Genomic DNA, 17,580 nt, shown 5'->3' with positions numbered 1-17,580 from the left:
ACTGTTATGTTCATGCAGCCGACGGCTAGGTCCATGTTGGACAAAATAGTCGCCAAATGCTGTGCAAACTTTTGACTGAAGTTGAAACTGGACTCCTCCACGCTCTGAGCCATGGTGTGCAAGCTTGCTGGCAGGCTGCCCAGACCACCTAGCATTTCCTGATGTATACCCATCAGATTTCTTTGGTAGCCTGGGCTCTCGAAGTCTGCAACCGAGTCATCTGCAGCAGAACAAGTATGTGATCTGGTCCTCCAGCGAGCTGGCACCTGTGGCATCCTACCCCATAGCCATAGTTCCTTCACTTTTGTGGCTGGTGATTCACTATGTAAAGAGCCCTTCTCTGTCCTACCCGCTAAAATATGTATGGTGCCTGTTATGTATGCATGCCTACAATGTTATGATGTACTGTAACACTGAATATACCTTCACCCTGTACACACCTTACCTGTACACCAGAGGGTGCTGCTGCTGGAGACCTAAGGGTTACCTGCATATCCAGTATAAAAGGGAGCTCGCCTCTTGGTGTCCTCACTCTAGGAGCTGCAATAAAGGACTACAGTCTTCACAGTTTAAGTACCATACCCCTGCCTTGTGGTGTCATTAACAGAGTGCCTACATATACAATAGTGCCACTGAGCTGGTGCTTGCTACGATCAGATTGAGTGACGCTGCATTTTCAAGAAGGCTAGTGTCTTCTTTCTGAAGTAGTTCAACATTTTCAGCACCTGATATAAAAGAGAGGGACAAGGGCGAGCAGAGAGAGAAGTAGCTGCCAAAAGCAGATTCAGTCTATCAAGCAGGATGTGTAGGGTGAGCTAGAAGTAAGAAGGGAAAAGGAAGATAAGATGTGAAGAAACCCTGCACAATGCCACGTCCAGCATTGCCTCCTGCCTGTGATGGCCAGCATGTTAACATCAAGGGGCAAAAGGATGTGCAGGTGGGTTCAGCCTCCTCCGATGGAAACCTCCTTTCTCAGATTGTGCGTACCCTTCTCCTGCAAGAAAGAAGGTAGTGTGTTTGTGACAGTTTTGTGAGATGTTTAGAGAATGTGCCTTTCATGGTTCAATAGTTAGGATGCAGCGTGTGGAGAAATGAGGGTTGCAGTAGTGATGAGTGTGTGAGTATAAGGGGAAGGAGGTGGATTAAAGTGTGGTGCAGTGATTGTAGGCTGGATCCACTGCAAAACAGTCAGTAGCCAACAAATTCATCAGATGTTTTTGCTGTTGAGACAAACAGACTGTTAAAATATCTTCTATGTGAATATACTTATTTGTACCCTTCTGTAGAAACTGATCTGCCCACAGGTTGGGTTTGTAGGCAATCTATCTGTTTGTGAAAGTCTGAGTTCTACCTCTCCCAAGGTCAATGAAATATCTTTTAACAGAAACCAATGAAGGAGATCAGAATCTCATTTATTTGTTGCCCATCATTTTGAGAAAAGTGATCATGTTTTCTTTAAACCTATACCCCAAAGAAAAAGAGGAAGTGGCTGATTTTTATTGACTGGCGTACTAGAAAATCACTAACTGGGATGAAATCAGAATCACAACCCACCCTCTTGCTGGGAATACAGAAAAAAGGACAAAAAGACAGGCATGAGCAGTCTTTAAAACAAGAAACTGTAAAGTATAGACCTGAGGTCCAGAGTTGGAAACTAAAATGTAGGTGGTCAGATTTTACAGCTGGATATAGTCTAGCAATAACGATAAGCCCAAAAACAAGTAAGTCAGCCCATGAAAGGGACAGGGCATGTGTTTTTTCCCCCCCCCCCAGTTTTCAAGGTGAGAAGCAAGATTGAGCAAAGTAGGTGAAATTTGCTTAGATTGTTACTCAACATTTAATTACTATACTTGAAATAAAGCAGCTCAACGATAAATATCTAGTCTCATCTAAGCAAGTCTTTCTCAGTCTGCCTTCAAAAAGATCAGAGAAGTGCAGGTGAGGCCATATGCAAAAGACATAGGGGGAGAAATTTGCACAGTTTGCGACTCCCATTTGTGCCCCAGGGGCGTTAACGGAACACAAACGATTTCTCAGTGGGGTGATGGTGGGGGTGCGCTACTGGCTCCCACGAAATTGCACGGGAGTTAGCTGACCGCCCCAGTCTCACCCCCAAGAGGAAATGGAGCGCCCGACATTGTGCTCCACTTCCTCTCAGGGGCGGTAACCCGAATTTAGGTCACGGGGCAGGACTTCCGCACTGGGCGCAGGAATTTCTGCGTTGCCAAGGATACTGCCCCCAAACGGGGCAATATGCAATTTCGCCTCCATAACATCCAATTCAGATCACAATTTGTTACACAGGATCATAGAATGATACAGCACAGAGGAGGCCATTTGACCTATTGTGCCTGTGCCAGCTCTTTGAAATGGTTATCCAATCACTCCCACTCCCCTGCTCCTTCCTCATAGCCCTGAAAGTGTTTCCTTTTCAAGTATTCGTCCAATTCTCTTTTAAAAGTTACTATTAAATCTGCTTCCACGATCCTTTCAGGCAAAGTATTCCAGATCATAACACGCTGTGTTTAAAACATTAAAAAAAAGATTTCCTCACTTTCCCTCTGATTCTTTTAGCCAATTACCTTAAATCCTCTGGTTATCAACATACAGCAATTAATAGAGTAACAATCTAAGACAATTTTTCTTACTTTGCTCAATCTTGCTTCTCGCCTCCTGCTGGTGGAAACAGATTATTCTATTTACTCTATCAAAATCCCTCATAATTTTGAGCATTTCTATTAAATCTCCCTTTAACCTTCTCTGCTCAAAGGAGAGTAATCCCAGCTTCTCCGGTCTCCACATAACTGAAGTCCCCCATCCCTGATATAATTCTGGTCAATTTCCTCTGCACACTCCCTAAGACATTGACATGCTTATTAAAGTATGGTGCTCAGCCTAACCAGTGATTTATAAAAGTTTAGCATGACTTATTTAACTTAATACTGGACAGTATGGGCGTAAGTGGGAGTAACCACAACTACTGTATCCAAAAGGATATCTAAGGGAATTCAAAACAATAACAAACCATAAGCCTAATCTCAGAAAATCAGTGTGACAGATTAATTTTCTTCTCGAGCTCTCCTGTTGTCTTAATTTAGTACCACATAATGGATAGTTTTGTACCGTAAACTCATTCTATTTTGGAAAGTGTTGAAACAGCCCAATCTTTGCAGGCACGAGAGAGCGGATGCTTTCATCTTCATCTGGGTTGTATTCACTAAATCTTGATCTCTTCAATCATTTCACTAATGCAGTGAAAATCTATTTCTTTTAATTTTTCAAAATGTTTGGTTGCTCACAAGTCAAATCAGCTGTTACTACCGTTTATTTTTGATGCATCCATCCACTCTTAGTATTTTATCATGTTTCATCTTACTATTTCCTCTGATGTCAAATAAAATACCCAGATCTGCTACATTGCTGAAGCTACTTTCAAGAAGCTCAGATTCCTTTTTTGTGCCATACACTCTTTCCCCTTAATAGCTCTTTAACTCTATAAAGTTTGAGTCAGTCCAAGACTGGAATACTACAGTAGACCTTCCGCTTTGTAAAGAGGGTCTGGTAGTGCCACTTTCTAGAGGGGATGCAAAATGAAGATTGGTCCTTGATAGGCCACTCTTGTCTCCAGCCTCCAATCAGTCTCTGTTTCTATGTGATGATTGTCTAAATATTTTCAGCTGTTCTCCTAAGCTCCAAATATGCCATTCTACATCCTCTTCCTTGCCCCTACATCTTCGCTATTTTGATTTCAAAATTCGTCACACCGTCTCTAACTCTTACCTCGTTCTTTCCCGGGACCTCAAAACTATGGAACTCCTCGCTTCTTTCAATCTTCCCTTTCTCAGATATTCCAGACTTTTGAAATCCAAGCTTGACATGACCGGGATACTGTTGCTTGATTCACCTTGTCATGTTAACTTTGGCTGTATCCTGCACATCGGATGTTGGCTTTTCACAACCAAGATCATTTAAACCTGGGTCTAGTTTTCTCGTGCTCTGTTCTGCTCAGTACTTATTTTAAAGTGATTTACTTTTAGAAATCTGTTCTCGTGAAATTGAGCTTTTAATTCTGAAAATTATTTTGTGAGCAGGTTGCTCGAAAAAGGCAAGTTGACACATGGTGAGGACTGAAGCAATACTTAACAGCATGTCCAAGAAAGCAAAAACAATTCCACTTGTTCAAAGTGTACTATAAACACTAATCAAATTCCTTTGTGGTGTAAGGCAAAAAAAGTTCCACAATAGAAATTAAACGTTTTCTGCTACAGGAGTTCACACAGAAATGATCAACAAAATCTCATAAAATGCTTTAATATAGCTATTTTATATATTTGTACACATGCAGATTATTCTGTGCCTTTGGCTGCCACTACATGTACTGTTATTTTACTTTGTCACATTTTTGTTAGGACAGGAAAGAGAGCAGAACCACTTTACCCAGGCATTTGGATGGTTTTCAAGTTCTGACCTTTTGGCTGCAGTAGTTGATTCTATGGCTGACTTACAGGATGTTATCACGAAAACATGTAAGTGTGGAAAAATTAAATGTTTCCCCCCCCCCCCTCGTCAATTTATTTAACATTAAAAAAAACACATGAATGTTCAACCTTATTGAAAATGCAACCTTTTGTAAACTTACCAAATTAGCAGTGTATTTTATGATCATAAAAGACTGATGCCATGCACTGCAAACTTTATTTTCTAACAATATTGAGAACTTATAAAAGCATTAATAATAGATTTTTAGAATACATTGCTGGCTAGAATTTTTAATAAGGTGCAAACATTTACTGCTCTTTAAGATGTTTTTCATTTATTATACTGTTATACTGTATAATAAACCAATTGCAACATTGAAAATACATCATGTGACTGATTATTTGGTGCTGTCAGTATGCAAATATGCACCAACGAACTGCAGGTCAGTCACAGTACACTGACATGATGATCTCATAATCTGGCATACAGCTTCTTTGACGGTATATAAAGTTCAATATCCTTAATGTAGCATTAAGTGATACCTTCAAGTTACCTTGCATGTTCTCAGCAATAAGCTACTTCTGCATTATGATTAAATGCTTGTCCCCTTAGCATTTAGTCAACCCAAGAGCCATCAATTGCCTTCTACATTGCTGATGAATGGAAATGATTGCTTAATTTTACTTCAGTACAGACTGAATAATAGTGGACCTTTGCAATTGGCTGATTCCACTTTAAGTCATTTATGGTAGCAATCTGAAGACATGTATTTTGCAGAATTGTGTATATTATGAAAAGTGGAGAAATTCTGAGCTTTCAGTTTTAAAAATGTCTGCTACAAACTCCAAACATAGTGTAAGTCAATTAACTATGTCTGACTTGAAGCTGCAGCGGTACACAACAGTCACAATCCTTTGTTTTAAAAAATTTTAAACCATTTTTTGAATGAATATCAAACTCTGTTTTGTGTATAATTGCCAATGGCCTCTGCTGCTTAACCCTAGCTCCTGCCAACTGGAGAACTTGGAGTTAAGTAGGTGGTGGGTGTGGGGGATGCAGGAAGGGATAGAATGGATTTTTGCTACACACTTCTTTTTTCATTGAAACTTACTGTTTGTGTTGAACTTTAAAAACACTTAACACATCTCTGGACAATTGTAGCTTCACTATTACTGTATGATATTTGAATCTTGCACTTCAGTATGCGAGTCAGTCACCAGGCATATTGTTTCAAAATGGTGTTAAAACCACAAAGCATTAAAACATAATTTGATATTCACTCATATGGACCCATTTGCAGAGATATGGCCTAGATTTTCCGGAGCAATGGATGGATGCCATGTTGATCAGGCAGCACTGGAGGTGCACTGTTACCCCAACACCAGATTATATCAGCTAAATAACACATACCTACATTGTCTGATGAGCCATGCTTGTGCAGGCTTCGCTTTACAAAGGAAACTTTGACTGAGTTATGCCACTTGCTGCAACCTGACCCACAGCCCACCTCCGCCACAAACACAGCACCCCCAGTCATAACTTCCCTTAACTGTTCAGTAACAGGGTCATTGCAGGCTGCCCTGAGGAACATAACTAACATTAGCCAATCAGCTGTGCACAGATGCATCGAGCAGTCACATGTACATTGTTTGTTAGAGCAAGCAATCTCCTAAAGCAACATGAGGAGGCACTGCAATTTTAGAATGGCAGGATTCCCAAAAGTCCAGAGAATCAGATGGCACTCACATGTTCCCTTGTTCACCGCCACTACCTACATCAGTAGGAAAGGATTCAACTCCCTGTCTGCAATTTATTAGTAACCATAAATGTTACATTATGTAAGTCAGCGCTCACTTCCCTGACAGTAATCATGATGCTTTCATTCTAAGGTAGCCCACTGTGTCCCCATTCTTTGACCCTGAAAGGCAAGTCGAGATGAACCTTGGAAGATCAACAACAACTTTTATTTATATAGTGCCTTTAATGTAGTAAAACGTTCAACGGCGCTTCACAGTAGTGTTATAAGACAAAACAAATAAATTTGACAGCGAGCCACATAAGAAGAAATTACGGCAGATGACCAAAAGCTTGGCCAAAGAGATAGATTTTAAGGAGCATCTTAAAGGAGGAAAGAGAGGTGGAGAGGTTTAGGGAGGGAGTTCCAGAGCTTAAGGCCCAGTCAGCTGAAGACATGGCCACCGATGGCTGAACAGTTATAATCAGGGATGCTCAAGAAGGCAGAATTTGAGGAGTGCAGACATCTCTTGGGGTTGTGAGGCTGAATGGCCACTGAATTGTTGGAAAACAGACCTAATGGTCCTGATGAGATTAGTGAAGCCATGTGATTCTTGTCTGCAACCTAGCGTCATTCCCTTGAAGAGAGTAGGAAACAGAATGGAAATAGTATCCAACCTATTATCCCAGGCCTCTACGGCCACAGTCTGAGGATGCTTGGAAATGCACAGAATGCCCTTGGGCCTCTGTCATGGAGCCTCATTGCAGATGCTCCTGGAACTGCCATTTGCTCTATCATGTATGGCAGAGTTGTGAAGTTGTCTTTTAGTGTACTGCATATGTTGCGAGTTAACTCTTCCAACTGCAACACATTGTTTGGAACTGATGTTTCATTATCTGGAAGCATCTTTCTTTTAAAAGCAGGACTCATGAGATGCTGTTTCCCAGGCTGTTCCAGGGATCACTGAATCTGATTCTCCAGCCAGTAGTGATTTCTTTCTCGTGCCATCAGAAACTCCTCCTGCTCACTTGTGCTGTGCATATATCACTCAGTGCCCACTCCTCTAGCTCATTACCTAATTTTCCCACAGTTGCTACCTCTGAGCTGGTGCTTGTGAAGGACTGAGTGAGTGCTGGCATGTGCTGCAAAGTGCTAGCATGGTACTTCCTCAGGCAAATTTAGAAGGGGCATAGATGAAAAAAGGTTACAGTGGTATCTTGAGCAGAGTTCACAGAAAACATCTGCCCTGAATAGTGCTGGTTCTTCATTCAGCATTCTGCACACACTGCAGGAATCTGTTCCTTGTCTAATTGTTCATGGGGAATAATGTATGTGACACTGAAGAAGGTCATGTCAGGGATGCGCATGTTGATATGTCATTGCCTCGCTCTATAAAAAGTAGCCAGAATGCCTGATCATCAGCTCATTTCTCCCCAGCTCCATTATTGAGTTCTCAATACCTGATGTAGTTACTTAAGGTTTCTGACTTAGTAGAAAATCTATCTTGCAGCCAAGTGTTATTTCAAAAAAAGAGTGGGAAGACAAACACAAGGTATATGCTATCACACTTTACAACTTGTAGAATGGCTGCATTTAGTCCTGCCAAAGATTTTAAACACTGTAGTCTGTTAAAGTCCATTTCCAATGCCTGATGGACTTGATTTCTGCATCTTGTGCCCATTTTTGAATCATGACATTCATAATTTCCAACCCTGCCTTGGGTTTTCCCCACTGTATCCGTAAAGACCAGAATTTAAGAGAAGTGGTAATAATCGTCTAATAAATATAAAAAGATCATTCTGTCTGACAGATCAAGAGTACAAAATTTGACTTTGTGCTTTTAGACCACCTCAATGTCCATAGCTTCAACAAATTAATTTTTTGGGAAACAAGTCGGTTCCTTAATTTTCATCTAAAACAAAGTCAGGATGGGGAGCAATGGCCTATCATCATGGATGCAAATATTTCTACAATTACTTTCCCACCTCTCCTAATTCCATGTTAAACCCAAGCAGACAGGATGACCCTGATATTAATAACCACTTATGCACTATGTATGATGTGGTTTGTGGTTTTCCAACATTCTTTCCCTGATTCAGAATTGCCTTCACCTATCCAACAAAAGAGTTCTGCTGTCCCAATTGCAGGGTCAATTTTCAAAGCCAGATCTAGGCACTTTCCTCTTGATCCCCTGGTTATTGAGAAGACCTGCTTTAGTAATTGAGAATGTTATTAACTTCTGCAGAGTATTCACAATCAAAGCATATAATAAAAATCAGAAATACCTGTGTCAGATAGTACTCGATCTGTTAACTCAATCTGGTATTGCTAACTTTACATTATGTTATCTTCAGTTTGTTTGAGCTGGGACTGGAACCTAGTTCTGTTAGGGTTCATATTACTGAAGAATCTATTCTGACTTCCGAAGGTGATCTGAAACTTGCATCTACCTAGACCTATGTTGACCCTAAATAGAGGTCTTGAATTAATTTTGAAAACGTGAAGAGCTGTTCTTTTGAGGCACTGTTGCGTGCAATATCAAAGTTCCTCTTGGAAAACTGCCCTTTTAGTAGTAGTAACACTCGACTGTGGGATTACCATGTTTCCTACGCTGAATGAATAGTTCTCAAAATCCATCCTAAATGTTTCTCGCTTTCATTTAGGATAGGAAATGGACACTTAATTCATCTTCCCAGAAATCCACACAGGAATGATGGATTGACTATCTCTCTGACTAGGGAATCCTAAAATTTTATATTGATCATAATGGGCAGTTCTACAATTCATGATAATTGTTCATCTCCATTAGCCTCAAGAGGGAGTTAGATATGGCCCTTACGGCTAAGGGGATCAAGGGGTATGGAGAAAAAGCAGGAAAGGGGTACTGAAGGAATGATCAGCCATGATCTTATTGAATGGCGGTGCAGGCTCGAAGGGCCAAATGGCCTACTCCTGCACTTATTTTCTATGTTTATGAGACCCTCAGAAAACCATTAGCTAAACAGTACATAGCTAAATGGATGAATATCATGTTCCGCTATTACCTTTCAGACAGGAAACTTATGGGTAGCATTGAGGTCCTCTCAATCAAGTGCCAATTGATGCCATCTGTAAATCTGCAACCTGGAATAATCCCCATAGATTCTGGCTAGATTTATCAGTTCAACAGATCTAATCTTGGGAGATCAGTCCTCCCTCTTGTGCAGGAACTTCATTGTAGACCTTTCCCTCTTTTTTGACCCTACTGTAGTTTGCTCTCCATTTCAGTCTGATCCTGTTAATATCCTGTATTGTCAGTTTTGGTAATGGAGCTTCGGAGTGACAAAGATGATAAGAGCAATTCTGAAAGCTTGGCAAAAATAGAACCAGGATTGTTGTGTGAACACACTGTCTCACATGGGTAGTGGGATGACCTTGCTGGATTCAACAAGATCAGCTTGTTTTATTGATTAGTACGTGTCCCTGCCCCTTTTTTCATGAGCACAGGGAACATGATAAATGAAAGGGGGATGGAAAATCAGGAGAACAGCAGCTCTTAAAAAGCTGTCACTTCATGAAAACTTTGATGTTTGTTCTGGCTGTGTGGACCAACAGGAAGGCAAGTTGCCCAAGGACAAGTGGGCTGAATCAACTGGTACTTGATTGAGAGAACTTCAGTGCTTGATGAGCAAGCATTGTGTTGTTTGAAGAGATTTAACACAGGAGGTTAGCAGCCTTTGGTCCAGAGGAGAGCCCTCCAGTGGAGGTGAATGTGAGTAAGCATGGAAAGAGATGGTGAGCAGATTAAGTGCTGCTTCCCATGTCTTGGTTGCGGGAGCGGATGTTAAAGAAACTCTCAGGCCACCTGTGAGCAATATAGCACAGGGTGAAAGATCAGATGCTGTTTCGTTCATGAACGCTGTGACCAGTGTTCCTTATAATCTGCACTTTGTTCTGCGTGGCCTGTTTCTTTTAAACCATGGTCGCTTTAAATATCTGTGCATGTGCGGTATTTAAAATGCAAAAGCTGGTGAGCAGTCTGCACGGGACCTTGGTGTGTGGCCACGAGTGCACAGCTTAGCGGGAACATTGGCTGTGACTACACTTTTTAGCCAATACATAGAATTTACGGTACAGAAATACGACATTATGCCCAACTGGTATGTGCCATTGTTTATGCTGCACACCAAGCCTTCTCCCATCCTAGTTCATCTCACTCTTATCAGTCTATCCTTCTAAATCCTTCCTAGATCTGGGGCTTCAATTTAAGTGAGGCTCTCACTCCTGGCTTGGAGAGGCTAGGGGACTGGATTGTGAGAACCTTTATGGTGGGCTTCATCCTACTATATGGAGGCCAAAAGTTGTGATTCTCAAGGGTCACCCAGCAGCAGGGGCATGGCAGGAAGAAACATGTACCTATCGGGGTGATGCACAACTACATAACCCAGTTGGCTCCCTGAGAGAACATAGGAAGTGGTAGGTAATGAACAGGAAAAGCCAGCCAGTACGAGGGCCAAATTGCTCGCAGTAGTTCCAGGGTGACCTTGTGACTCAGTTGAAAAAAGCAGCTGTGTCCTGATGTCCCCGTTGTGGAGCTCGAGGCTGCAACTACACTTAGTCCTGCCTCTGAGGTTGCACTTAGGAGTACAAGAATAGGTAGGACACAATACAGTACCATATACTGTCACCAAAGGCAAGCACTGTGCAGCAAACATTAATTACACATGTACACAAAGATGGTTGATAAATAAAATGGTTGCACCTTATTTCCAATGTAGTGTTAGATTTATATCCCTCAGGAGTGTATTAGTGTCTGTACGGTAGGAATGTATGGTAGTAGAGTCAGATTTGGCAGAGCATGCTGCTCATCAGGCAACTATATTGTGAAAATAACCATTGGATCATTCATCAGGGGCACATTTGCAGAGTTGTGTAAAAGTCTTGTCAAACAGTGATTGATGCAACAGTCTCCCTGAATGCAGGTTGCCTTCAAACATTTCTCCCTCCCGTAGCAGATTGGCAGGAAAGTGTTTCGCAGCTGGCAACGGGTTGTGCTCTATACCTTTTTTATGTTGCTGTTGCTCATCTGCCTGATTCCACTGCTGCCCTTGGGAGCCTCCCTCCTCCAGGGTCACCATAAAGAGGTCTTCTCTTAACTATTGCCTCTGCCCACTGCACAAATAGTACTGTCTACATCATCCCCCTTTCTACTACAAAGATACATTTATCTGCAGGCACATCTCTTGTGCGCATCAACTCGCACAGTTTTCATTCATACCGCCTCATCAAAGCCGCTTCCAAGCTTCACAAAGGCTAGTGAAACTATAATTTTAATCTCAAAACATTCCGCGTGTGCCCCTACTGTTTCTTCCCTTTCTAAAGTGCCTGTTTGCAAGGCAGAGTTCCACATTACCACTATCCTTGAGATCCAATTCAGACTTTATTGTACATCCCTGTCTGGAGTAAAAATAAAATGGGGAAGGTGGCTCAACCGTGACGAACAAGGGAAACTAGGGATAGTGTTAAATCCAAGGAAGAGGCATATAAATTGGCCAGAAAAAGCAGCAAACCTGAGGACTGGGAGAAATTTAGACTTCAGCAGAGGAGGACAAAGGGTTTAATTAGGAGGGGGAAAATAGAGTATGAGAGGAAGCTTGCTGGGAACATAAAAACTGACTGCAAAAGCTTCTATAGATATGTGAAGAGAAAAAGATTAGTGAAGACAAACGTAGGTCCCTTGCAGTCAGAATCAGATGAATTTATAATGGGGAACAAAGAAATGACAGACCAATTGAACAAATACTTTGGTTCTGTCTTCACGAAGGAAGACATAAATAACCTTCCAGAAATACTAGGGGACCAAGGGTCTAGCGAGAAGCAGGAACTGAAGGAAATCCTTATTAGTCAGGAAATTGTGTTAGGGAAATTGATGGGAAATGAAGGCCGATAAATCCCCAGGGCCTGATAATCTGCATCCCAGAGTGGCCCTAGAAATAGTGGATGCATTGGTGATTATTGTGTACTGCAATTGCAGAGCTAATCATTAAACAGAACCGGGCAGATTTCTGGAGGCTTCCGAGAGAGCTGCCTGCTATGTAGGAAGCTATGTGTGCTTGTGCTCTATGAATATATCATATTTGGCGGCGAGATGGGATTTTTGGGATGATTTAAAGCTTAAATTTTGTTGATGAAGGATTCAGCCAGCCGACAGAGAGACTTTGGAAGTTTCTGTCTTTGGGAAAAAAAGCTACAAAATCCGAGGTAAATTGCAGCACACAGTGTGAACAGCTAGAGATTACAATGGCAGGTGTAATCGGACATTTGGGGGAATATAGACACGACCGGGAACGTTTTAAAGCATATGTGGATCGGCTAGAAATGTATTTCACTGCAAATAATATAATCGAAGGTCCAGACAATGCAGTCCAGAACCGGGCTGTGTTGGAACGTAAGGAAGCGATCTTCTTATCGGAGGCAGGTCCGACATTATACGAAACCCTTGTAAATCTGCTTGTGCCTGACGAGCCAAAGGACACAACGCTTAAAGAGATTTTAACGAAGCTGGAGCAGCACTATAACCCCAAACCGTTAGAAATTGCTGAAAGCTATCGTTTCGGGATTCGGAATCAAAAAACTGATGAAAGTATCAGTGATTACACTGTAGCATTAAAAAAGCTATCGATGCACTGTAATTTTGGAAACTTTCAAAACCGAGCATTACGGGATCGTTTTGTTTGTGGGGTGAAAAATGATGCGATCAGAAGGAAGTTATTGACAGCGGATGACTTGACTTTTGAGATTGTTTGTCAGACAGCGAGTTGATGGGCATGGTCGAACAATATTCCCGAGAATTAAGTAATGATTACGGTCGTCAGTCAACCGAGGTAAATCACCTGCACGTTCAAGGTAAAAGACGGTGGGGGCCCAAAGTCTCAGAAACTGGAAATTCAAACAGAGCATCAATGTCGTGATGTAGGTGCCTGGGACAACACATTGCTCAAAGTTGTCCATACGTGAAGGCAGAGTGTTTCTTCTGCAGAAAGACTGGGCATCTTGTGAAGGCATGCCGACTGAATGGTAAACCAGCTTTCAAAGCTATGAGTCCAGCGTTCAAAGCAATGAGTAGAAATCCCAAGCGACTACATAGCATGGAAGAACAACAACAGGACGAGGAGATGTTAGAGTTACATGTCATCAGGAGCACGAGGTTAACGGACAGCGATTTGGAAAGCATCAAAATCCACATAGATGTTGCAGGATTCATGATACCAATGGAAATTGACACGGGTGCATCCGTGAGTGTAGTACCGGAGTCGCTGTACCGCGACAAATTGCGTGATTTCCAACTGGAGAAATCCAAGATAGAGCTGTGAGGCTACTCGGGAGAGAAAATTTCTGTGGTAGGTCGTCTCACCGTACCGGTGAAATATAAAGATCAATTTCAGAACTTGTCTTACTAGGAAGAAATTGGCTGAGCTCACTGAAGCTGGATTGGAGTAAGATTTTCTGTGTGGAAGCGAGATTTTCATCAACGGATGAGGTTATCAAGAAATATCCGAAGGTGTTCTGCGAAACAGGCAGTCCGATCCAAGGCTTCAAGGCGTGTGTCAGGGTACAAAAGGACGCTAGATCGGTTTACTACAAGCCACGTTCCGTACCCTATGCACTCGAGGAGAAAGTTGAGCAAGAACTCAAAAGACTAGAGACTGAGAACATGATTTGTAAGATAGATCGATGTAATTGGGCTACACCCATTGTTGTTGTATCTAAGTCCAATGGTAAGGTAAGATTGTGTGGTGATTATAAAGTAACCATAAACCAGGTTCTAGAGGGTAATGTCCCCAATACATTGCTGAATATAGAAGATTTGTTCACAACACTGACAGGTGGTCAGATCTTCTCAAAACTGGATCTTACGAATGCCTACTTACAGCTTGAACTAGATGAGGAGTCCAAGTCATGTTTGACTATAAATACTCATTTAGGCGTATATCAATTTAATAGGCTACTGTTTGGAGTGTCTTCCTCCCCTGCCATATTCCAAGGGGTGATGAACCAGATTTTGCAAGGTATTGAAGGGGTAGTAGGTTATCTGGATGACATACTAATTTCAGCACCAAATAGGCAAATTCATAATAACATATTGAATGAAGTCATCAAATGGCTAGAGAAGCACAGAGTACGAGTGTCTGCTCGTAAGTGTGAGTTATTTAAAAACTCAGTGGAGTACTTAGGGTACAGAGTAGACAAAGATGGTTTGCATCCAACCATGGAAAAATTGGATGCAATTAGAAATGCACCCACTCCCAGGAATGTCACTGAACCGTTCATTCTTGGATCTTTTCAACTATTATGGGAAGTTCCTACCAAATTTGGCTACATTATTACATCCACTGAATGAACTTTTGAAAAAGCAGGTCCATAGGAAGTGGTCAAAAGAATGCGATACAGCATTCAAGGAGTGTAAAAGCACATTGGTAGAGAGCACCATGTTAGTTCACTATGACATATCGAAGGAGATTAAGCTAGCATGTGATGCCTCTCCGTATGGAGTTGGGGCAGTGATCTCTCATGTATCACGTAGTGGGGAGGAGAGACCAATTGCTTTTGCTTCACGCACTCTCAGTGCCAGTGAGAGTAATTATGCGCAAATTGAAAGGGAAGCTTTGGCCTTAATTTTTAGGGTCAAGAAATTTCACAAATACTTGTATGGTCGAAAGTTTACCATCGTTGCGGACCATAAGCCCCTAACAGCAATCCTCCATCCAAAGTCCCCAGTTCCAACATTAGTTGCAGCCCGAATGCAGAGATGGGCTTTGATTTTGTCAGCATATACATATGATATTGAATACAGACGATCAGCTGATCACAGTAATGCTGATGCAATGTCTAGATTGCCTTCCCCATCACAAGTTACACCCGATAGGGAAGAAGTGTTTTATTTTTCATTGATGAACTGCCAGTTACAGCTGAAGAGATTGGTAGAGCAACCAAACGTGACCCAGTGATATCAAAGGTGTATGAGTACATTGCAAATGGATGGCCAAACCAGGTAACAGACAAAGATACACATCCATTCTTCATTCGTAGGAATGAATTATCAGTCAATAAAGATTGTATTATGTGGGGTGCAATAGTGGTTATACCCAATAAATTCAGGTCCAAATTATTGGGAGACCTCCATGACCAGCACCTGGGAATGTGCTTGACCAAGAGTTTTGCACGCAGTTATTTATGGTGGCCAGGTCTTGATAAAGATATGGAGTACATTGTGAGTCAGTGTACGACATGTCAATCGGTAAGCAAGCAACCACCATAGTACCATTACAGCCATGGAAATGGCCTCCCAGGGTGTGGCAAAGGCTACATATTGATTTTGCTGAGTTAGAAGGACAACAATTGTTCATTGTGATTGATAGCCATTCGAAGTGGGTTGAGGTGTTTCCAATGTGGAAATATTGGACATTTTGTAAAAATTATTTTTTTCATTTGGCCTCCCTGAAGAGACTGTTTCGGATAATGGACCACTTTTCTGTTCAGAAGAATTTGCACAATTGACGAGCAAAAATGGTGTGAAACATACCAAGGTTCCACCATACCATCCTGCTTCAAATGGTGCAGCAGAGCGCACTGTACAAATTGTAAAATGTGTCCTCATAAAACAAATGTTAGATCCAAATCCAAGGAAACAACAGTTGTCATTGGATCACAAATTGGCTAATTTTTTGATTACATATCGAAATACTTCTCAAACAACTATTGGTGGAACACCAGCAGAGCTGTTTCTCAAACGACAGCCATGAACCAGATTCTCATTGTTAAAGCCAAATTTGGCACAGTCCGTAGAAGAGACACAATTAAGACAGAAAGGGAATCATGATAGAGGTAGAGTAAAAGAGAGAAGTGTGAAATTAAACCAGAAGGTGAGAATGAAGAACCATCACCATAAATGGTTAAAGCGGTTACTAGGAAGAGTGGTGAAGATATGTGATCCTCGCACATATTTGGTCAAGATGTTTGATAATGGACAGGTTAGGTTTGTTCATATTGATCATATTTTACCTACAGATATGGAAGGAGTTGAAGGTGGGAATGATTCAATTATTTCTGACTCATCAGATAGTTTTGATACACCAGTAACAAATCCTAAATCCAATGTACTGGAAACAAATCCAGGAGAGAATCAGAATGAAAGTCTGAGTCCGAGTCAGGAAAACAAAGAGCCTGAAGTTAGTGAGTTCAAATGAAAATCAAGGAAATTCCGTGGAGGAAAACGTTCCTCAGGATGAGCCTCGAATGAGTTTAGATTCAACACCATGTTTGGAAGGTTCTGTTCGAGAGCGAAGGTATCCTCTTCGAAGCAGAAAAAAAGTGGTAAAGTTAAATTTGTAAATATGGAACAAACAAGTAAATATCCTGTGTTATGTATAAACATGAAAGTTATGTATGATGTTTGTTATAATAACTTCTTCATTAAGGAGGGAGAAGTGTAATGTCTGTAAGCTTGTAATGTTTGTAGCTCCACACTTTGGATGTGGATGTATTGTGTACTGCAATTGCAGAGTTAATCAGTAAACAGAACCAGGCAGATTTCCGGAGGCTTCTGAGAGAGCTGCCTGCCATGTTAGGAGCTGTGTGTGCTTGTGCTCTGTGAATATATCACAGTGATCATTTTCCAACAGTCCACAACAGACTGTAGATCAGTTCCTATGGACTGGAGGGTAGCTAATGTAACACCACTTTTTAAAAAAGGAGGGAGAGAGAAAACGGGGAATTATTGACAAGTTAGCCTGACATCAGTAGTGGGTAAAATGTTGGAATCAATTATTAAAGATGAAATAACAGCGTATTTGGAAAGCAATGGCAGGATTGGATTTATGAAAGGGAAATCATGCTTGACAAATCTTCTAGAATTTTTTGAGGATGTAGCTAGTAGAGTGGACAAGGGAGAACCAGTGGATGTGGTGTATTTGGACTTTCAAAAGACTTTTGACAAGGACACACACCAGATTGGTGCGCAAAATTAAAGCACATGGTATTGGGAGTAATGTATTGATGCGGATAGAGAACTGGTTGTCAGACAGGAAGCAGAGAGTCGGGATAAACGGGTCCTTTTCAGAATGGCAGTCAGTGACTAGTGGGATGCCGCAGGGCTCAGTGCTGGGACCCCAGCTATTTCCAATATACATCAATGATTTAGATGAAGGAATTGAGTGTAATATCTCCAAGTTTGCTGATGATACTAAGCTGTGTGGCGGTGTGAGCTGTGAGGAGGATGGGAGGATGCTACGAGGCTGCAGGGTGACTTGGACAGGTTAGGTGAGTGGGCAAATGCATGGCTGATGCAGTATAATGTGGATAAGTGTGAGGTTATCCACTTTGGTGGC

General features: G+C 41.6%; 1 protein-coding gene across 7 annotated transcripts in view; it reads left to right on the top strand.

The window, feature by feature from the left end:
- Positions 1–17,580, top strand: part of LOC139268435 (coiled-coil domain-containing protein 171-like) — a 413,113-nt gene that overhangs the window by 208,574 nt on the left and 186,959 nt on the right. For all 7 annotated transcript variants that reach the window (XM_070886604.1, XM_070886612.1, XM_070886596.1 and 4 more), the window contains exon 17: positions 4,410–4,526. In XM_070886604.1, the coding sequence (XP_070742705.1) occupies positions 4,410–4,526 (117 nt within the window). The remainder of the gene's footprint in view (positions 1–4,409; positions 4,527–17,580) is intronic.

Source organism: Pristiophorus japonicus, chromosome 1, assembly GCF_044704955.1.
Source record: "Pristiophorus japonicus isolate sPriJap1 chromosome 1, sPriJap1.hap1, whole genome shotgun sequence".
In the NCBI taxonomy this organism is placed as follows: Eukaryota; Metazoa; Chordata; class Chondrichthyes; family Pristiophoridae; genus Pristiophorus; species Pristiophorus japonicus.
The sequence above is the reverse complement of the archived record's forward strand: the minus strand, read 5'-3'. Positions and strand labels throughout refer to the sequence as shown.